The sequence below is a fragment of the Bipolaris maydis genome, assembly GCF_028858645.1.
Source record: "Bipolaris maydis strain C4 unplaced genomic scaffold PSV08scaffold_10, whole genome shotgun sequence".
NCBI lineage: Eukaryota > Fungi > Ascomycota > Dothideomycetes > Pleosporales > Pleosporaceae > Bipolaris > Bipolaris maydis.
This window is the reverse complement of record NW_027093866.1, coordinates 779,072-800,233: the sequence shown is the minus strand read 5'-3', so window position 1 is coordinate 800,233 and position 21,162 is coordinate 779,072. Positions and strand designations below refer to the sequence as shown.

General features: G+C 52.1%; 9 protein-coding genes across 9 annotated transcripts; 3 read left to right on the top strand and 6 right to left on the bottom strand.

Annotated features, from left to right (window-relative positions):
* The first annotated feature begins 447 nt into the window (after positions 1-447).
* PSV08DRAFT_226668 (uncharacterized protein) lies at positions 448-3,010 on the top strand. Its single transcript, XM_014227816.2, has 3 exons — positions 448-1,074; positions 1,180-2,442; positions 2,496-3,010. Exons 1-3 carry the CDS (start codon positions 522-524, stop codon positions 2,654-2,656), a joined length of 1,977 nt encoding a protein of 658 aa, XP_014083291.1. The 5' UTR covers positions 448-521; the 3' UTR covers positions 2,657-3,010.
* Positions 3,011-3,352: 342 nt separating this feature from the next.
* Positions 3,353-4,276, top strand: PSV08DRAFT_377550 (uncharacterized protein; the record flags this gene model as incomplete). Its single annotated transcript, XM_014227817.2, has 1 exon — positions 3,353-4,276. Exon 1 carries the CDS (start codon positions 3,572-3,574, stop codon positions 4,274-4,276), a length of 705 nt encoding a protein of 234 aa, XP_014083292.1. The 5' UTR covers positions 3,353-3,571.
* Positions 4,277-4,463: 187 nt separating this feature from the next.
* Positions 4,464-5,805, bottom strand: PSV08DRAFT_353438 (uncharacterized protein; the record flags this gene model as incomplete). The annotated part of the gene is made up of 2 exons (XM_014227818.1): positions 4,464-4,908; positions 5,069-5,805. The coding sequence occupies 2 exons, from the start codon at positions 5,803-5,805 to the stop codon at positions 4,464-4,466; spliced, it is 1,182 nt and encodes a 393-aa protein (XP_014083293.1).
* Positions 5,806-6,281: 476 nt separating this feature from the next.
* PSV08DRAFT_353437 (uncharacterized protein) lies at positions 6,282-7,463 on the bottom strand (the record flags this gene model as incomplete). The annotated part of the gene is made up of 3 exons (XM_014227819.2): positions 6,282-6,436; positions 6,497-7,265; positions 7,344-7,463. The coding sequence occupies 3 exons, from the start codon at positions 7,461-7,463 to the stop codon at positions 6,282-6,284; spliced, it is 1,044 nt and encodes a 347-aa protein (XP_014083294.2).
* A 2,044-nt stretch (positions 7,464-9,507) lies between these two features.
* Positions 9,508-10,290, bottom strand: PSV08DRAFT_353436 (uncharacterized protein; the record flags this gene model as incomplete). The annotated part of the gene is made up of 3 exons (XM_066092862.1): positions 9,508-9,779; positions 9,841-10,068; positions 10,128-10,290. The coding sequence occupies 3 exons, from the start codon at positions 10,288-10,290 to the stop codon at positions 9,508-9,510; spliced, it is 663 nt and encodes a 220-aa protein (XP_065948792.1).
* A 656-nt stretch (positions 10,291-10,946) lies between these two features.
* On the bottom strand, positions 10,947-11,544 carry PSV08DRAFT_249134 (uncharacterized protein; the record flags this gene model as incomplete). Its single annotated transcript, XM_014227821.2, has 2 exons — positions 10,947-11,206; positions 11,265-11,544. The coding sequence occupies 2 exons, from the start codon at positions 11,542-11,544 to the stop codon at positions 10,947-10,949; spliced, it is 540 nt and encodes a 179-aa protein (XP_014083296.2).
* Positions 11,545-13,400: 1,856 nt separating this feature from the next.
* Positions 13,401-16,730, bottom strand: PSV08DRAFT_226664 (uncharacterized protein; the record flags this gene model as incomplete). Its single annotated transcript, XM_014227822.2, has 3 exons — positions 13,401-16,033; positions 16,088-16,490; positions 16,602-16,730. The coding sequence occupies 3 exons, from the start codon at positions 16,728-16,730 to the stop codon at positions 13,701-13,703; spliced, it is 2,865 nt and encodes a 954-aa protein (XP_014083297.1). The 3' UTR covers positions 13,401-13,700.
* Positions 16,731-17,951: 1,221 nt separating this feature from the next.
* Positions 17,952-19,292, top strand: PSV08DRAFT_183686 (uncharacterized protein; the record flags this gene model as incomplete). The annotated part of the gene is made up of 1 exon (XM_014227823.1): positions 17,952-19,292. One exon carries the CDS (start codon positions 17,952-17,954, stop codon positions 19,290-19,292), a length of 1,341 nt encoding a protein of 446 aa, XP_014083298.1.
* On the bottom strand, positions 19,217-21,052 carry PSV08DRAFT_403317 (tryptophan RNA-binding attenuator protein-like domain-containing protein; the record flags this gene model as incomplete). The annotated part of the gene is made up of 3 exons (XM_014227824.2): positions 19,217-19,838; positions 19,981-20,873; positions 21,004-21,052. The coding sequence occupies 3 exons, from the start codon at positions 21,050-21,052 to the stop codon at positions 19,623-19,625; spliced, it is 1,158 nt and encodes a 385-aa protein (XP_014083299.2). The 3' UTR covers positions 19,217-19,622.
* Between the last annotated feature and the right edge of the window lie 110 nt (positions 21,053-21,162).

The following is a 21,162-nucleotide window of genomic DNA, read 5'->3' as shown; positions in this document are numbered from 1 at the left end:
GCTCATCGCAGATTGCGTTGCCTCAGGGACTGGTCTCGTTTCGCCGCGACAACGTTTGGCCATGGCGTTGTGGTGCAAGGTAGCGTCAAAGGTAGCTGAAGGACCAGGACCAGAACCAGAACCAGAGGCACGCAAGCTGACTCTGTTCTTCCATCTGACCTACTGTGTGTCGGCAGAGAAAGACAGCAGACAAGCAAGGTCCATGTGTGTCCTTCGCTGTCCGAATATGCACATGTGTTTCAAAATAAAAAAAAGGCCGCGACAGTACGGATATCCCAGAGGATTGGCTCTCCGCCCGAGGGACCCGCGCCCCAGCCTTCCCATGCACGTCCGCCGCGGCTTGATAGTGTGGCAGCGGTGCTAGCGGGATTATCCTCGCTGATAATGGAACGTTCTAGCAACGGGACGAGCCAAATCCCAGCTCCAATTTTCATCGACCCTGGATTCTCCAAACATCGCTCGACTGAAATTCCAGCGACCCAGTCACTCACCAGGCCGCTACTCGCCCGCACTTCGCCTCCATGGTTCTTCCCTCTCTCTTTACTAAATCGTCAAAAAAATATAGGCCCACACAGCAGACCAGCTCCGACGTCCCTCCCGCTTCACCCGACAAACAGTCACATTCAAAGGTCAAGGACAGGGAACGCTCCTCCCGCCGCTCCAGCTCCTACTCGTCGAAGCGTTCGTCCAAATACGACCGTGACTCGCACCCGCTGAATCTGCCGCCTGAGGAGCGTCAGCGTCTCTCAGTCCAAATGTCCGCTGCCATGGACCAGCCCACGCCCCAGCCCATGGATCTGGACAGGGAACATTCGTCCTCTCCCGCACCCCAGAGCCCCGCGGTAGACGCTCCAAAGACAAACGGCACCACCGGTGCACCTGATGGGCCGGCTCCCCCACCACACAGATATACAAAGAGCCCGCCGCCACCCACCGCCAACTATGCAGCCACCCCTGAGGCCGCCACACCACCCGCTCAGCCACCGACAATCGATGCTGAGGAATACAAGGCTGCAGGCAATAAGTTCTTCAAGATCAAAGACTATCCTAGGGCAATCGAGGAATACTCCAAAGGTGCGTCGTTACACTGGCAATACTCGCTTTGCACGTAGCACTGCCGGCACCCACAGCCTTGTGCTACAAGCCACCAAGTAGACTTGCAGACTAACTAGTCCACAGCCATCGAGGCCGACCCCAAGAATGCTACCTACTACTCCAACCGCGCTGCTGCCTATATTTCTGCGAACCGCTTCTACGAGGCCATGGAGGACTGCAAGATGGCAGACGAGCTCGACCCCAACAACATGAAGATTCTGCTGCGATTAGGTCGAGTATACACCAGCTTGGGCCGGCCAGATGAGGCTTTGCAGGTGTACGATTCAATTGGTGCCTCCACCAAGGACAAGCAGCCTGCGCTGACCATGCAGAAGCACCTACGCATGGCAGAGGAGACTTCACGGAATGAAGGCTCAGGTTCCATGGTTATATATGCTCTCAACGAGGCTGAGAAGGGCCTCGGTGCTGGTGTGGACAAACCAAGAAAGTGGCAGCTGATGCGGGGAGAAGCACACTTGCGCATGAATAACCCTAATGCGCTGGGAGAGGCACAGAACGTCGTCATGTCTCTGCTACGATACAACAATCAAGACCCAGATGCCCTGGTGCTTCGTGGCCGTATCCTCTACGCGCAGGGTGAGAATGAAAAGGCATTACAGCATTTCCGACAGGCACTGAACTGTGACCCTGACTTCAAGGCTGCAGTCAAGTACCTGCGGATGGTGCAAAAGCTGGATCGCATGAAGTCAGAGGGCAACGCTGCATTCAAGTCTGGCAGATATCAGGAGGCAATTGATATCTATTCACAAGCGCTCCAAGTTGACCCTGCAAACAAGAACACAAACTCGAAAATTCTGCAGAACAGAGCCCTATGCCACACTCGTCAAAAGAGCTGGAGGCAGGCAATTGCCGACTGCGAGAAAGCACTTGAGCTGGATCCAGGCTATACAAAGGCACGAAAGACCAAGGCCAAGGCTTTGGGTGAGAGCGGAAACTGGGAGGAGGCGTTGCGCGATCTCAAGGCTATCGCCGAAGAAAACCCTTCGGAGCCTGGCATTGCCAAGGAGATCCGCGATGCAGAGATGGAGCTCAAGAAGAGCAAGAGGAAAGACTACTACAAGATTCTCGGTATTCAAAAAGACGCAACCGAGACTGAAGTCAAGAAGGCCTACCGAAAGTTGGCTATTATCCACCACCCTGACAAGAACCCCGATGATGCCGATGCTGCAGACAGGTTCAAGGAGATCCAAGAAGCACACGAGACCCTAAGCGACCCGCAGAAGCGCGAGAGATACGATTCCGGCGCCGACCTTGTCGATCCCTCCGACATGTTTGGTGGCGGTGGCATGGGAGGAGGCATGGGTGGTGGTATCGACCCAGAAATTCGTAAGTGACGTTATGACATTCATTAAATGACCCAGAGTTAACATCAGTCACAGTCATGCAAATGTTTGGCGGCATGGGAGGTGGTATGGGAGGCGGCCGAGGCGGTGGAGGTGGCTTCCACTTCAGCTCCGGCGGCGGCAGTCCTTTTGGTGGCATGGGCGGCATGCCTGGTGGTGGCCGAAGCAGGGGACCACCCGGTGGTTTCCCTTTCTAAAGACCGAGAAATACTCGTCGTTGTTGGATACCCAAAACGTATTTTGGAATACACCAAGACGACCTTTGATTCATGTGTATACCCCTTTGGCACGACACATTTCTGGCAGATCTCTCATATATGGCGTTGGTACAGGAGTCGCGCGAGCGGTAGGTTCGTACAACGGTCGCTTGGTGTCGCTTCTCCTGTATTTGGGGCTGTTGCGTTTGTTGCATTGCCTGGCGTCTTTCGTTTGCGACTAGATGGTTTTCTCAAACATTTTTGGAGGGTTCTTTGACAGGTCCCAGGATAAGGTCTTACATAGCGAAAAATCCCAGCTGAAGATCGGTTCATCGTTTTGAATCCCACTACTACTATGATTCTGGAGACAATCGTGTTGCTACTATGAATAGGAATTTGCAGAGATCAAATGTGAAGAGAGTACGTACTGATATGTTTTTAGAGGCGCATCGTTTCTACCAAGGAGAAATCACGAAATGACGTAATCAACGCTAGTCTTGAAATGTTCACAGCCAGTTTGTTTATCCTTGACGTCTTGTCATTGAGGCTCTTTAAACAAGCATTTCTATTTGCCGGTCTTTTGTGGGGGGGGGGGGGGGGGGTATATTAGCCAGGTTTTTATATTCGTTTAGGATAGCACTTATATTTCTGGTATAAGTGTCTATTCGGCTTTTCCGTGCAAAAAAAAAAGAGCGACCGAAAGAAATGAAACTGAGCACACTCTAATAATCGCCCATCTAAGTTCCCCAAGGAAGAAGAGAAGTGGTCGAAAAAAAAGAGGGAATACAACACTTTTGGTCCCGGAAACCACCGTTTTGATTCCATCTCTAATTCTCTCAAACAATAGAAGCAAGGACAAACCCCTCACACACACTACCCGCCCACAAGAGAAAAAAAAAGAAGATCCAAAGAACCATGCAAACAGGACGAAGAGGCCATCCCAACCGCCAACCCCGAGGCGACTCATCCGATCGCGGCAGCAGAGGACGAGGCCAAGGCCAAGGCCGAGGCCGAGGAAGAGGTGGACCTTCATCCTTCAACTCCAGAGGCACCCGTGGGTCCTCGCGCCGGGGTGGTGGTGGTGCCCGCCCATCGCCAGCATACACCGCGGTCCCCGCCTACGCCTCCATCCACGCCGGCACCCCCGTCTCCCTGATCCTCAAACAAGACCAACCCACCGGCCACCGTGTCTCCGGTATCGTGGCTGATGTCCTCACCCGCGGCGACCATCCGCGGGGCGTCAAGGTGCGTCTGCGAGATGGTCGTGTGGGCCGCGTGCAGAGCCTTGTTAGTGAGGCGGAGGGGGAGAGGGGCGAGGCGCTGGTTGGCGGGGCGGACGCGGGGTTAGGGCGGGATGGGGAGGTGAGGGGTGGTGGGAGAGGAGGGAGGATGGAGAGGGATGTTCGGGAGAATGATGAGTATTTTTTTGATGAGGCGAGGCGGGGGGAGGTTGATAGGGGTCTTTTTGCGGCGCTGGAGGAGGCGGATAGACGGTATGACCAAGGGAGGGGAGGGCATGGCGGAGGGGGAGGGGAGACGGCGGTTTGTCCGGTTTGTGGGGTTTTTGAGGGGGATGAGGTGGCTGTTGCGAGACATGTTGAGAGTCATTTTGGGGAGTAGATGGGATAGGGTATTTGGAGGAAAGAGGCTGAGGTGTGGAATTTTATGGATTGAATTAGCTTGAGTACGTATGCGTACTTGCGTTACGTCTCTGATGTATCAGCATCATTTTGAGTATTTCACACATCGCCAGTACAACCACATCCTCGCGGTACGGCAGCCATATCTCCGGTATGTAACAAGTCCCTCAGGTGTACTTGATACAAAACTGCCTCCTCTGATCCAGCTCTTCAAACGCCGCCTTGATCCTCTTCCTAAGATGTCCATTCTTATGCAGTGCCCTCTCGTGTGCACGGTGATGCTCCAGAATGTTTTGTCTTGATGTCTCATATGCCTTCAGGAACTTGTTCTCGTCCTCACAGAGCTTCCAAATCTCGCTTGCTATCATCCACGCTTTCTTTAACTGTGTGACTTTTGCTGTTGCTGAGTAGATGGTTCTCAAGTCGTCATGCGGGCAGACGTAGATGCGAATTTCCTCTTGAACGAGGTCTAGGTCTGTGACTAAACCACCCAGGCTATGTAGTTGATTGGTCAGTTTCTCAGAGAGGCCTCTTTTCTCTTCTTTTAGTGCAGCGTTTTCTTGCTCGAGTGTGTTGCAGCGCTGGAATGTCTGAGTATAATTTTTGTAGTACCTGCATACATGTCAATCAATCTGGGGGCTAAAATGTTCTATGAATATAAAAGGCCAAATAAAATGATGACGACAGCAAGGGTCGTGGTCTTCCGATCAAGTGGTTGACAATAATGTGGAGATTGCTGTAATACAATAGGATGACTGTGCGGCAAACTTACCAATCTCGAGCTTTCTCGGTAGAACCCAGATTCTCTTGGAGTTCCTTGACCTTGCTCTTAATACCCTTGTTCTGGGATCTCAAGGTCTTGGCTACACCAGTGATGTCTTTGATTTTATCCTTACTCTCAGCGAGTTCCATAGTGAGTTGCTTGTTGATGTTCTTTTCGTCGGTGAGCTTTACCTGCAGGTCATTGACTGAAGCCTGGGTACGAGTAGTGTCATCGGCCTGGGCTTCGTGCTTCGTAGACTCCAACAACAGATTGATCATCGAAAACGCCAGCGCGAGAGAAATTATTGGGAAAGCCTCCATCTGGACGCGCATGTGGGCTGCCTCTTCAGCTATATTGGCCGAGCTAGCGACGGCACTTCTGAGCGTATATAGTTCGGTGTTTTTGCTGTCCAAGTTCTTGACAAGCTCATTCACTTTTTTGTGGAGTGCTTCGTTCTCCAACATCACAGAAGCAGTCTTTGCATTGTCCCGCTCGAGACTCCGGGTGTAAGCGTTGCGCGTATCAATGTCGCTTTTCAAGCGCTGAATCTCAAGCTGGAACGCATTCATCTCAAGCCAGGATGATGACTGTTTCTTTTCAGTCAGAGTAGGTTGTTTGACAGCTTCATTGGAAAACTTGGAGCCATGCAACATGACGGCATCGTCCATCGGTTGATGAATTTGCTGCAAACCTTTGGGGTGGTTCTCAGCATCGTCCTTGCCGTCGCCGATACCTGTAGAAGTCATCACGTCGGAGTTGATAGTAGATATCAGAGTGTTTGTGAGGTGTAGATGTCAGGAGCAGACTCAGGTCGCTGCCACCTTATGAGTGACTCATAGCCCGTGCCTGCACAGTGCACCCCTTTCACCGTTCACGCGTACAAAATCAGTCTTGGATATCATTTGAGTGAGGTGCGAAATGAGCAGAGGCAAAACCTAAGAAAAAACCATGAAAAAAAATGTTCAAGGTGCATGGAATAACATTCTTTTGTATCTACAAGTGATGGACTATGAACTATCTCACCGCACTACCATACACCGGGTGAGGGAAGGCAGCAATCTTGAACAATCTTGAACAACGCGAAACATGGCCAGCTTCGACACCATGAAAGAGACGTTCCACCTGCTTGAATATGTGGAGAAAAAGTGTGAGATGTATCAGCATAGAGGCTGGATAGAGACATCTCCATGATCCACACCTCGCTGTTGACTGTAACAGTTGCTTAGTATCCGCGAGCGGCAACGTTGATACCGTTCTTGCCGCCAACAGAACTGTTACCATCAGAGCCTTTTGTGATTCCTAGGTTTCCGCCAAGGTTCGCAGCTTCGCCAGACTTGCCAAGGCTGATACCGGACTCTTCAGAGAACTGCTCGGACTCTTCAGTAGCCTTGTTTCCGCCCACAGACTCCGCCTAAGCACCGGCAGATGCTCCTTCACCAGCAGATGAGTCTCCTCCAGCAGATGAGTCTCCTCCAGCAGATGAGTCTCCTCCAGCAGATGAGTCTCCTCCAGAAGCTGAGCCTCCTCCAGCAGATGAGCCTCCTCCAGCAGCTGAGCCTCCTCCAGCAGGGGGTGCTGGCTTGTCTCCACCAGCAGGGGGCGGCGGAGCGGCGCATCCCGGTGGCGCCGGTGGCGCCGGTGGCCCTCCAGCAGATGAGTCTCCTCCAGCAGATGAGCCTCCTCCAGCAGATGAGTCTCCTCCAGCAGATGAGTCTCCTCCAGAAGCTGAGCCTCCTCCAGCAGATGAGTCTCCTCCAGAAGCTGAGCCTCCTCCAGCAGATGAGTCTCCTCCAGAAGCTGAGCCTCCTCCAGCAGATGAGTCTCCTCCAGAAGCTGAGCCTCCTCCAGCAGATGAGTCTCCTCCAGCAGCTGAGCTTCCTCCAGCAGCTGAGCCTCCTCCAGCAGGGGGCGGCGGAGCGGCGCATCCCGGTGGCCCCGGTGGCATCGGTGGCATTCCTTTATCGCCCATCATTCCCTTACCTTTCTTAGGCTTCTTGCCCTTCATTCCCGCATCCATCGCAGTGCCGTTTCCATTGTTGCCGTTGCCACCAAGGTTGAGGCCATCTCCAGTAATGCCGCCACCTGGTCCACCGAGAGTAAGACCTCCGATCATCAGGCCTTGAGGATTGCGGCGGTGAACTCCATGGCCGACGTCTGCATCACGCTGGATAGAAGTGGCGCGGGGTGATGAGGAAATGCCTCTTACCTAGTATAGGTGTAAGTATTCAAGATAAACTGATTAAAGTGGGCTGCAGTAGCAGTCACTCTGCTATGATTTACGTACTGCTCCGATTCTCCGGGAAGGAAGCACGTTGTCCGTTCCAGCGTTGCGAGAAGAAATTACATAAGCATTGACGGTTGAGAAAAGTGCGAGTCCGAATGTCAAATCCAGAGTGACTCTCATGTTGATTGAAATGGGATTGTTCGAAGTGAATGAGTTTTTGAAATGAGACTGTCCGGCAGCGAGTGTAACCGAATGTCAAATGAGTGTAGAAGCACGAGCAAGCTATGAGGGCACTCCAGATGGGTTTTATATCAAAGTGCTACCACTGACAGGCGTTGAGTCTTAGCAGCAAAATGCTTACGTCCGCCATCCGTCCTGGGCATCGTCCTTGGCGTCACTGACAAACGCCAGATGCAACGCATCTAGAACATTGCCTGGATGCTTGAAAAACTACGCATGGTAGAAACCGTGTGTCAAACACTAATGCACACCAAGGTCTGGTGTGTGATGGGGCGAAAGCGCGCTTTCTACGTTACACGATCGTCACAGCTCGGTTTAGCTTCATAGCTATTTGTGATGTGGACTCCTGGACCTTCTACGGGTGCTCATTCCAAGACTTCCGAAGACCAAGCATCTTCGTCAAGCTTTTCATGTGCCTGTTCTGGGTGCGACGCCACGGACACCAAGAATGATTTAGAAGACGGTGGTTGTGTATACTAGTAAGGAAGTACTACGCACGCCCAAATTTAGCGTGCAAGCGAGTTTCGAATCAAACAATGCATAACACCTATCTTTATTTGTTTAGTATATCAAACTCTGCTATAGCTGTATGTGAAAAGAATGAACGTTTCTTCGATAAATTGATGGTCCGTGGTTTCGTGGAGGTAGGTATAGTGTAGATTGATGCGACTGAGCGATCTGCTTGGTCTCGCTCGCGTCTGATACGTACCGTTGGGAGGGCAGAAACTACGTAACACCTGACACCAAGTAGATCCACCACCAGGCGGAATCGTACTGCAAGTGACACCGGATGCCACTCAAATCACTGTCGCACGTGTGCGACACGAGTTACATAGTCCGCTGTCAAACCCGACACAGCTCTGCGGGTGTTGGTAGCATCCGAGCCTGCTACGCCGGCGGTGATTGGCTGAATCTTCCACGTGAATAGATCATATGACGAGGAACAACATCAATACCACCTGTCGTAAATACATGATTGTAATCGCAATCACCAAGTGACCGCAGCCGCAAATCCGAAACTGCAACATCACAAGGCTTAGACCTTTCCGTATTCACAGCATGCATATACTACTCAAGTACCAGCAGAGCTTGAGCTGCTGCCCACAAAAATTGAGAGTTGCCATTGACACCGCATTACACCAATCAATCTTGTTGAGTCCTACCTATTCGATGTACTATCTTACCACCGTTCCAAGCATCATGATCACATCCACTCTCGAAATTTCGTTCATCCTCGCTAAAATCTCAGTCCTACATCATGATATCATCTACAAAGAAAGATTTAAACAGAGGAAGAAGATATCCATACACTACAGCCATCTTCAAATCCCACGTTAGCATTTCCCGTGAGGGGATCTCACGGTGTTTTTTTATTTATTTTTCTTTCCTCTAGTTATAAATTTACTCTACAGCAAAGCAAACCATCTAGATGAATTGCCATCAACATTTCTCCATCTAGGAAGTAGTCGGCTCTTCGATTGGTCCAGATATAGTGGACTTCGTTGTCTTCATCACTCGAGACGACAATGGGTTCGTTCTTGATTTCGTCGTCGCTGGGAACCAGCATCGGGTTCTCTCGCGTACTTGCATTCGACTGACTGTACTTGGCTGAGCATGCCTCTTGAGGGAGGACATATCTCGTCTATTCGCCGCGTTTGTCAGTGATGCGCCACGTGCAAATCCAACCGGCACGCGCCCGACTGTTGGATTTGGCGATTGTATTACGGACTTGACTCGGGTTCGTGAGAGCGCGCATATTGTTGATGATATCGCTGAGGATAGCCAGATCTACTCCGTCTGGGATACCACCCCGGTTTTGTTGTCTGGATGGATTCTTTTCGCGGCTTTATTCTTTGGCTTTGTGGAAGCTCCCTCCACACTGCCGGTGTGTGCGTGTGTCGTACGGACCCCCAAGCCTATGTTACTGAAGTTTTCGAAGAATGGGAGGCTATTCGAAAGGTTTGGAAAATGTGGCAATCGCGCCTTACTCCTCTTCTGCAGCCTCCCACTCTTCGTACAGCCGCTTCCCTTCCTCGCCGTACTTGTCCCAAGCATCTCGCACCGATGCTTCGGTCTCCCCCGGGAACTGGTGTAGGAAGAAAGACGGGCCTTTCTTCAGTATCCGTTTCCAGCGGTATAGCGTCCGCTTGGCTTCATCGTTCCACCCGACAAATTGGAACTTGTCCTTGTCTTGTTGTCGGGGCTTTCTCGTGGCCGATTGACTTGTCGTGCCACGGGAGCTTTGAAGTCCGGAAACTGTAGAGTGGTGTGTTAGCAGAAGGTACAAGTAACGATCGAGTAGTAGTATTATTCTTACCAGAACCGGAACCTTGGGGATTCCCAAAGTACGACGATTCCCCGGCCTGTGGGGATCCTGACACTTCTGACGTGCCATTTTTTGAGAAGAATGGATTTTGTGATGGGTCAAAATCCATTGGCTCCTCTGGCCGGGGAGGAGAAGCATATATGAATGCTTCTCCAGTCCAAACCCTGTTCCTGACATAACGCCAGGCTTCGCCCGAATTCCTCGGGTCGAAGGGAGCAGCTAGACGGGAGAACGTTAGTTGCTGAAAGATATGCAAGTTTTGAATCATTGAAACTTACGCCGATCCGATTGATTTCCCGGCCTTCTGGGATTCATGAAGGAGGAGGCGAAGTCTCCCTCGTTGTCGGGAAACAACGACTCCTCCAACTCTATGAAGCGAGTGTATCCACCCCGCTGGGGTGGGTTGTCTGTATTGTTTTGACCGTTGTTTTGATCGGTCATGGTCACTCGGTTGTATTGGTAATCGAGTTACTTGATTGTATTGGTTGTCGAGATTGTTGAAGGGAGAAATATGGTTGGCAGTGGGCCATATATATGCTGAAGGGTCATCGTTCGCACGAGGGGCTAGAAGATGAAAATGACGTTTCTATCAAGGCACCGACGGTGTGGAGTGAAGGCTGACCAAGGCAGACCAAGGAAAAATACCTAATTCACTATCCAAAAGCCGTTTCACTCCGTTAAGCGAGAGATCAGCTGCAGACCAGTGTCACTTCCACTGCCTGTTCGCTGTTTGTTGGAAAATGTTCTCAGGTTTCAGCAGAGGGGGCGAGTTGCTCATGTATTCATACTATTGTTGCTAATAGTGGAGACTGGAGGGGGGGGGGGGGGTTGGGGTTGAACCTGATGACCAGCCGTCAAAGACTGCGTTGAGTAGTTCACAATTTCATGGACATCCTCAATCAATATTGTTGATGTAGTTTTGATAATTTCTACTATTCTTCCATCGTCGACACATTCTTCGTTCCGTCAAACCATCACTTTCAATTGCCAATGATACATCACAACTAACTAACCTGAGACCCAGATCTTTATTCTGGAAAATCAACGAGAGACAGCCTGTCCAATACAGGCTTCTCAAGCCCAGTAGATAGAGCAATTTATTTCCACTCCTTGTTGATGAAATCCATAGGATGACCTCCCTGTACAATCTGGCTCAGAATTGCTTCGTACTCTCCGACCGACGATGGCAAGTTCACGCCCCTATTTGAAGGCACAGTGGGCACATTGAAACCTGCACCATGGCCTATAGACTCCCCTTGAATATTATAGCCAACCTTTGGTGCGATGCATCGGTACCGTGGTGCTGCAGGAGTATGAACTTGACTGTAGTATGGTATTGGAGCTGTCTGCGTGCTCGCTGTGTGATTTGAGCAACTTCATCAGCATGGAGCATCATCGCTTCGTGTTCCACTTACCCTTTTTGTCACTGAGCATGAATGCAACAGCATCACGGAAAGTTGCGATGATCCTATCCAGTGTGTTGCTGTCGATACAGTAGTTCAGCCGATTGAAGCTTATGTGCAGTGCGAGCGTGGGATTGCCACCGGTGGTTTCCAGCAGATCGAAAGCATTAGAAAGAGCAATCCTGAGTATTAGCGGGTTCATGTGAAGGGTGCGCGCAAGCGCAGAAAGTGCAATCTGGGCTTCACGGCTACCCTCATTGTTGTAGCCTTCGTATCTGGGATTCGCGCTCATGATTCTAGGCGGCAGTCGGTATAGCACGTTTGGCAAATGGAGCAGTTGAAGAGTCTTGTCGGGAGTGAGTGCTATGACAAACCCGCGCAAGTTGGACTCATATCCCTATCCGCTTTAGCAAGCGCACTAAACCCATTGTCCCACGGTGAATTCATGTTGACTGATGCACCTCAACGTTGGTGATTTTACATTTTTCAAAATCCAACCATTGTCTCACATGATTTACATCAACCTATGATGGAGCAACCAGTGCCTTGTCCTAATGAAACGATGCGCGATATGGTTGAACGAGGTTTGTTTGGACATGGACAATTGAGATACACGGTTGCATTCCCTACCCTACTCTCATATACTGTACAGCTCTTGCCGTCTTTTCTATCTATCACTAGATCTTTCTCGACGCAAAATGATTCTGTCTTTGCGCAGAAACCATGAAGTCTTCGTCAATCCACGCTGGCGTACTCGCTGTGCCGAGTGCCTTCCCAAATGGTCAACATGAACAGTAATCCATCATGGCGGGAGCATCAAATTTGTTAAGTATAATGTTTGTTGGTGTGAGATTATCATATGCTCGCACAAATGAGTGAAGATGGTGGATCGCAGACCTCAGTTAATGCAGACGTGTTACGGTGACTCTATAGACAGTCGGTATGGTATTTTTCGTGGTAAATCTCCAGATCAACTTCAGTTCTAGAGTTCCCACTGGCTCCAATATCGCAGTCTCACTATTCTTACTGTATGGCACACCTCTATCAAGGGCTTACTGAGTAAACTATGTGTGGGCGGCAGTGGCGAAACTCTATGCTTGAAAATTGCAGCGAAACACCATATCTTATTAGAAACCTTGGAATGGCAGCTTTAGCTGTGTATTACAACCAGAGTCAACAAGAGCAGTGGGCACTCCTTCAAGCGGAACATATGGACTACTTCCCGTCTATCGTTCATAATACTAGTTGAGGACTCGCCTTCTAATTTTTTTTCTTGTTTGTCCTGAGTTAGCCGTTCTAGATGCAACACGTATCAATTTGCGTGGCCAGGGGGGAAAAATGCAACTCACAACCAGACATGCAGCAAATTCAATAGCTATTGAAAGGTTGTAGGAGTTAAAATGTTCAACTGCGTAAGCAAAATGGACCTGGTAACATGCATTCGATCATAGCTTTGTTGAAATCTGTAAGCTCCCATGTCCTGGAATGCGCCACAACCACATTTCTCCTCAGTACCGCAATGCAAATGTTAACCCCACACGATGAAGAATACAGGGGAAAGGAATTGGAAAAAAAGTGATCACGCAGAGGGAAAAAGTACGAGTAATTCAAGTGGGGCTGGTTCCATCCTTCGCATTCGGGGCGGACGCCATGGGCGGGGCCCCAGCCGTGCGGCTCCTAGGCGGTTGACTCGTAATTCCCGGCATATTATGGGTGACGACAGGCAACTTTGGGTTAAGCGATTTGTCTTTTTCCTGCGATACGTCGGTGTAGCTTTGTGGGGAAATGGGGGCAGCGAAGAACCATGGAAGGGTTGTTATTCGCAATGGAAAGAGTTACGGTATGTATGAAGTCGGTCATGCCAATATACTTTGGTGTATAACAGAGATTTACGTCATGACTTGTGACACTGGTACGTTCTTCACCATCAGATACACGTCAGATTGTAAGGAACTCACTCAGTTCTCAAACCCGTGCCGGTCTCCTTGGAGCCGATGGTGTGACGATGTATCATGTCAAACACACACTGTGTAACCCACCAAACATACATTATCCGTAGAGACGTAGTCATCCCTGCTTGCAAATCAATCACCAAGGCTGGCTGGGCCAGCCTAGTCTCACTAGTTTTCACGATCGGATGCACACGTTCTGTTAAGAGAATAGAATTACCCACTACACTTACATGACACAAGAAAGAGGTAAGGAAAGGTTCAAATTCTCGCAAGGGATAAGAAAACGGCAGCAGACCTGGTGCCGCCCGCACAGCGCAGTGTGTTGCGTGTGTGGCACACCAGCGCCTTCTGCTTAGAGAGTGTGTTGAAATACCACATTGTACGCCATCCATAAGCCGAACACCCGGAACCCAAATCCATGAAACACCGGCCTAAAGCATTTTGCGGGCTTTTGCACTTGAAAATATGCCCAGCCTATGACCTCTCTGAGATCTACTTATGGCATCTCCTGATCGCTAGCGTCGAGGATATCATACTCCTCGTCAGTCAAGAACCCATCGTCGGAGTGCAGTGCAACGCTCTCGGCATCCTCGAAGAACTCATCATCCGAAGCTACAGTAATAGTACGAGCCACAGTGCTCTTTGTGGAAAGAGGAGACATAGGCTGGGCAGCAGGAGATGGCTGATAGGTACTTGACGCAGGTGACTCCTTGTCGAGCCGAGGGAAAATCATGCCAGAGGATGAAGGTCCGGCTTCAGGCTCCGAGGCCTTTTCTGGGCTGGGGAGCTCGGCGACTGGCTCGGCGACTGGCTCTTCAACTGCCTCTACAGCTGGCTCTTCAGGGGCAGTCTCAACCTTTGGTGAGACGGGCTCCTGCTTGATAGTAGCGAGGGCAGCCTCATGCTCCTTGCGACGGAGCTCGAGAAGACGCTCGACAGCAGCCTTGCGAACACGCTGCACTTGCTCCATCTTTTGATGGTGGTTCTGCTCAAGTTGCTGCAAGTGAGTCTGGCGCATGTGCTTTACCCTCTCCCTCTCGGCTCTTGCCTGAACAAGGCGCTCGTACATTGGGTTAGACCTAGGAGCAACCTCGTAAGTGGTTGCAGTACCAGGCCTGGAAGTGGCCTGTTGTAGCTCTGCGGGTGCTGGTGCAGCAATGACGGCAATGTCACACCACAGGCGATGGCCAAAGGGCATGCCCGAGGGAGTCTTCAAGCGCCAGTATGAGATTGCGGTGCCCTCACGCTGGGGCGCCTTCATGACAACACGGAACTGAGCCTCCTCACCGGGCTGAACGGCATCATCCAAGACGTTGCTCTCGCTGGCCTCGGCAAGATCCGTGTGGCTCAATGGACGGCTGTTGTCAATGTTGAGCATGTTGTCACCACCAACGTGGCGAACGCTGCATCCAGCAGGCCAGGCATTTGGTCCTGGGTTGCGAAGAGTCCAGATCTGGACAAATGTGGCGCCGGTAGAGATCCTGGAACCATCAAGAATGGTATCCCGAATAAAGTGGGCATCAAGTCCATCCGCAGCGGTCTCAGATCGGGGGATCGGAATGGCCTCCGACTTGACGGGCTTCTCCTCGGCAGGTACAACGACCTTCTCCTGGACTGGCTCAATGGAGTCGACGAGAAGATCACTGATGGTAATCTTCTCCTTCTTAGCCTGGGACTCCTCTGGCTTCACATCAAGAATAGTCTGGACTTGTGTCGCGGCATTAGTAGAAGGAGCGACGGAAGGAGCCACAGAAGGAGCGACGGAAGTAGTCTCAGTGGCGGTAGAGCGCCTGGCAGCCAAACGATCACCAAGGCGAGAGAGCAACTTGCCCTCCTTGTCATCGTTGACAGTTGTTACGCTAACGCTGCGCACAGGTGTCTGGAACTTGATGAGAGGATGCGTGTGGTTGTGCTTGTTGCTGGGATGGGCCTCGCAGTTCTGGCAAAAGTCTGTGTCGTGGCAGACGGCACACTTGTAGCGGATGCCTTCAATGTAGGACAGGTTTTCCTTGTCTTTGCAGAGAGGCCCATCACAGTAGATGCCGTAGTGGCGGTTGGGGCTGCTCATTGGCTCAGCCAAAGGCTCGTAAATGGGAACGAAGCGGTGGCGGGGGTGAATGAACCTGGCGTTCTTTACACAATCCGTGCAGTAGTCCCAATCAGGACAGTTCAGACACTTGTGGCGAACGCCATAAATGAACTTGTCGCAACCATCGCAGACGGCCGAGTGGCGGACATTCCTTCCAGAGTTGCACAGGAAATCGGCGAGAGTGGGTAGGACAGTCTCACTAGTGGCAGCCTTGAAAGCGTGACCAGGGTGATGACCATGTTTGTTGCTGATGTGGCACTGCAGGCAAAGGTCGTAGTCATCGCAAGCGACACATGTGACGAACTCCCTCTCTGGCAAAACCTTGACACAGCAGTTGCAGGTGCGAGTTGGCTCCTCTTCATACACAACAGGTTGCTTTTCCTCGGTGAAGGCGCCAGGAACCTCTTGTTCCTGAGGCTGCTCGGTCTCGGCCTCGGCTTCCGCCTCGGCCTTGGCCTTTGGTGCAATGCGCTGGGTTGTGCTGTTCACAACGACGCCGTTCTTGACGAAGCGCTTGACCATCCAGTGGCTGTTTCCGGGGCAGTGGATGCCATTGTTGACACACGCCGGGCAAAGGTCATAGTCGCCTCCGTCGCATACGCTGCAGTGGTAGTGCTCGTCTTCCATGGGCTCGTTGCAGTTGTTGCAGTACACAACCCACGACGTACACACGTTGGTTGGCTTGGGGCGGAAGGCAAGACTCGAGTTGCTGCCAGCAGCTGTGAGGTTGCCAAAGAAATCTGGGTTCCATGTTAGCCACATGCTTTATGACCAATCTTGTGGTTGATGCCTACCCTGTTGAGTCGTGAAAGCTTTAGGCACTGGTGCTTCTTGCTCTTTCTCGTTGGTCTTTGGTAGCAAAACAGAGCTAATTGAGCGAATCGACTTGGAGTCGGGCGAACGAGCGATAACGGGCGGCGTGACAACCTTCTCCTGGGCAAGATCATCCGAGCTCGTTTCGTGAGCTTCGGCGGGTGTCTCCTGAGGTGCTGCAGGCGCAGGCGTGGGCGCAGGCACAGGCTCCTCGCCAGGAATGGAGACCCTCAGACGAAGCTTGAGTTTGGCCTTTGCAGCGCGGAAGAGCGTCTTGTAGACCTGGGGCTTGTCGGCGTCCAAGGTGACGTACGCAGCAGCCGAGTCGGAGTAGCGCTCAAAGAGAACATCCTTGTCTTGGTGGAGTGCGAGGATAGCTCGGAGCTGTGAGCGAGCATACAGTCAGTACTGGCATGTTCAAGTGATCCGCCACATTCCAGAGCCAAGTTGCGGTCCGCATGTGCCGGACATGAAGCTGCATGGGAGTATACGGACCTTGTCAGGAAGCACATGAGCTCCAAGGTCCTTTAGAGGCAGCTTGAATTTCTTCGTCTGGCCGCGAAACAGGACCTTGACCACGATGGGCGTGTCGAGCGTCACGGGGACGGGGTTAGTCGCCGCCATGATGGGCAAGCAAGGCTGGCGGTGAAGGCGAGTGCACAAAGGAGCGGACAGAGCAAACGCAGTCTGCCGGGCACCGCTGTTTGCGAGCGGAGGGGGGAGGGGGGGGAGTGCAGCAACAGGTGTAGAGAGAGTTGCTGTTGAGGGAGGGTGATGGAGATGTAAAGGCGGAGGTGGAGGTGGAGCAAGTGAGACGGCAGCGGAGCAGCTGGACGTGTAATGGTAGCTGCCTTGAGTGGGGTCAGTGCTTAGCACCAGGGCACGCTAAGTGAGCACGACGCGGCCACCGGACTGCCAAAGCTTCCCTTTCCAACTTGGAGGCTGGCACAGTCCTGGCCTGGGGGGGCGGGCGATGTTTCTTTTTTGCCCATTTTGCTGAGTAAAAGGCTCGCCGGCAAGAGGCTCGTCTCACACAGCTGAAGCCGAAGCTGGAGCGGCGCTGATGTCGTGCATGTCTCTGGCAGTGTGCTGTACCTGGACTGGCCGCGTCGATCCAGTGGTTGTGGACCGCCCCAGGCTGCAGGATACGTCGCCAGTCGGTGAGCCCCTCGTCGCCAGAAGATGGTTGCCTTTGCCTTCAACCTGCCTCGCTGTCTCCTCGCCCGTTGCTTGAATTGACCAAAGACGGTCCTGCTCGCCCTGATGACGCCACCCAATTTGACGGCACGTGATGGCCGCCCAGTGTACCAGCTGATCATCTGAGATAGCGTTTCACTAACATGGTCAAGACCGGAAAGACGGCCGTCCATGTCTTCGCCTCACTTCGCCGCTTCGCCGCTCCGGCCCATATCTGGTGAGAATGCCAACGCCGTTGTACGTGGACGGGGCCCTTCTCCAGTGCGGTGTTTCAAACGGCCCCTACGTAGAGTACAACGCAGCCTGCATCGCCACGTCGCGCAACGGCTTCGTTGTGATTGGCGCCACAACAGAACTTGTTGGCACTGGGTGAGAGCCACTCAAGACCGCACAGGTGCAAGCTTTGTCAGAAGAACCATGCGCACGAGTCGTAAGAACCAAGCCAAGGGAAGTCGTTATCGATAGTGATGGTGATAGTGATAGACACCCGTTGCTGGTGCTTAGCGTGGACAGAACATGACTAAGCCCGTCTTCTCCTAGTGCTAGCGCTGGCTGCAAGGAAGCGAAAATGCAGGACCCAGAAAAAAGTTCAAAGTCAATGCAGCTAGACCAACCATCAAGCACAACACAATGTCCAAGGATATCGACATGACCTCTTCCGACGACGCCCTCGCCGTTTCCAAGAAGGAGCGCCGCGAGAAAAAAGACAAAAAGGAAAAGAAAGAGAAGAAGCGCTCCAAGTCCGAGCCCAAGAATGAGGTCGCAGAAGCTAGCGCCAGTGAAGAGGAAGCACCAGTAAAAGCAGAGACACCAGCAAAGAAGCGCAAACGAGATACCCTGCCTGAAGAGCTCGAAATCGATGTCAACCTCCCGGAGCCCGTCTCCAAGAAAGCCGCCCGCAAAGCAAAGAAAGCGAAGCTGAACCCTGCACCCGCCGCCGAGGGAGAAGGAGGAGACGCTGGCACAAAGACAGATGGCGAAGCAAAGGGGACCAAGGATGCAGACGGCAAGCGATCAGCTTACGGTGTATGGATCGGTAACCTGCCATGGTCTGCGACCAAGGACTCACTGCGAACATTTCTGTCCGAGAATTCAGAAATCGCAAGCGACCAGATAACCCGCGTTCACATGCCTCCACCCACAAAGGTCAATCCAAGCTGGACAACCAAGCCTCTGAACAAGGGTTTCGCATATGTCGACTTCTCCACAGAACTAGCAATGTACTCAGCCATTGCCCTGACAGAAACCAAAATGGACGGCCGCGCCTTACTCATCAAGAACGCAAAGAGCTTCGAGGGACGACCAGACAAACCAAAGACAGAAGAAGGCCAGGACAATCGCCGCGCAGGCAACGCAGACAAATCCGGGCACCCACCCAATAAGCGTGTCTTCATCGGCAACCTCTCCTTCGACGTGACCAAACAAGACCTGCAAGAACACTACGCGCAATGCGGCGACATCGAAGACATTCACATGGCTACCTTTGAAGACTCGGGCAAATGCAAGGGCTACGCATGGATCACCTTCGCCGACGTCGAATCCGCCACATGGGCCGTCAAGGGCTTCGTATTCAAAGACGCGGCCGAATTCAAAAAGAAGGGCAAAAGGGGCCATAGCGACGACGACGACGACGACGATGACGACGAAGATGCGAAACCCGAGAAGAAGAGGAAATGGTTCATCAGCAAGTTCATGGGGCGCGAGTTGCGCTGCGAGTTTGCCGAAGATGCAACGACAAGGTACAACAAGCGGTGGGGCAAGGACAAGCCCGTCAAGGCTGTTGATGGCGTCAACCCGGATCGCTGGAGGAACTTTGATCAAGGCGGCGGTGGGGATCGTAAAGCAGGCCGTGGGAACAACGAGCGAGGCAATGGGTCGAAGCGCAAGGTGGATCCGCGAACCATCAAGAGTGGTGCTGCGCATTCGAGTGCCCCGAGGGCAAGTCAGGCCATTGTCGAGTCGCAGGGTAAGAAGACGACGTTTGATTGATTTGGCCATGAGCAAATCTTTGATTTAGTTTCGAATGCGCCTATTTTAGACAAAATAGCCCGGGGGGCGTAAAGGGGGAAAAAATAATGAAGCATTTGGCATGACCAAACATCATCTTTACTTGACTATTTCATTCCCATCTTGCGCCAGCACCTCATGCATGATGAGTCTTGAAAGAACGAAAAGAAAGAAAGAAAAATAGTCGGAGAGTACACCGAAACGTGATAATCCATAAATTTCTTCCCCAAAGGTATTTCTACACAAAGAATAATTCAAAGTCAACTTACACACACACCCCATCCCCCCACCTAACCGTCCTACTCTTCCAAACTACGCCGTAGCATGAGAAGCCATAAACTGTGCAAACGCCGTTGCATTCCTCGTCTGCATAAATACCGTGCCCGGGCCCGTAAACTTGCACACCAGGCCCTCGCCTGCCGCCATGGTACTCACGATGCCGCCGCTGGCCACGCGCTCAAGCACGTACTTGCAGTTCCACGCTACCAGGTGGCCATTGTCGATGATATATTTCTCGTTGGCGGCAAGCTAGCAAAAGAAATCACATATGTCAGTACGAAATTATTCACTTAAAAGAAAAAAAAGTTACCAAGGGAAAAGGTGCGTTTTTTTAGATGAGAAATGGGAAACAGAAAAGAAGAAGAAGAAAGAAAGAAAAAAAAAGACTCACATCTTTCCTGATAATGGCCCCGAAACTCGTACACCACAGGATTCCCGTGCCACTAATCTTGTACACGAAGAACCCCTCACCGCTGAACATGCCCTTGCTTATACCCTGGCTCTTGTGCTCCATCACTATGCCCTGCGTGCACGCGAGAAAGGCGTCGCGCCCCAGACTCCAGGTATCGTTGCCGCCGAGCTTGATGATGGTGATGTCGCCGATTGCCGGGGGAGCCAGGAGCAATTCGCCGGGGCCAGTGTATATGGATTTGGACATCTCGCCGCCAATGAGGGCTTTCTTGAGTGAGAACTTGAGGTTGCCTTTTAGCGTCATGGTGGGTGACATTGCAATCATGGAGCCTGGTTTCACGGTAAATGGACAGCCCATTGCCAGTTGTATGGTAAGAATCGTATTCGTGTCCCGGTGGCTCACGCGGAAACTTCCTCCGTTGAATGTGCCAACGTCATCGGCCGCTACGGTTGCAGGCGCTGCATTTGCCCCTGCGCCTACAAACTGCGGTTGCTGTGGTATACTCTGTTGGCTCATCTGCGGTTGTCCCATGCCTGGGTGTCCTTGCTTCTCAGGCGGGTATGGGCTTGCGCTTGGGCTTCCAGCAGCAAATCCACCAAAGCCTGGGCTCATGGGCTGCTGTTGGTATTGCTGTTGTTGCGCCTGCGGTGGGGGCGATTGCGCTTGGCCTGGTGGTGGGTAATGCTGCTGTTCGGGTGGCGGCGCATATTGTTGCTTCTCAGGCGGGGGTGCGTAGTGATGCTGTGTGGTGGCGCCTACGGCTGGAGGGGGTGGGTAGTGTTGTTGCTGGTGTGCGGGGGGAGAAGAGGGTGGTGGTGGGTAGGACTGGCCGCCGGGAGGGGGCGCGAAGTACTGTTGTTGATGTTGCTGGTCTGAAATACGTCAGAAGGGTATCTACAGGAGAATGTTTACTTGGAAAACAAGTTTAGATGGGAGAGAAATACCGGGAGGAGCTGGCCAATGTCAGTTGCTACCTCATAGTGTTTACAGCATGTAACTCACGAGGGTAATAGTTCCCGCCTGGTGGCGGAGTTGGCTGGTGTCCTGACATTGCTTATTCGGGAGCTGCCTTAGCAGTGAGCAGCTCAAAGGGCGATGCAAGAAGGGTTATCGCAGGCTCAAGGCAGAATCGGGAGAGAGGAAGGAAGGAAAGAGCAGGGA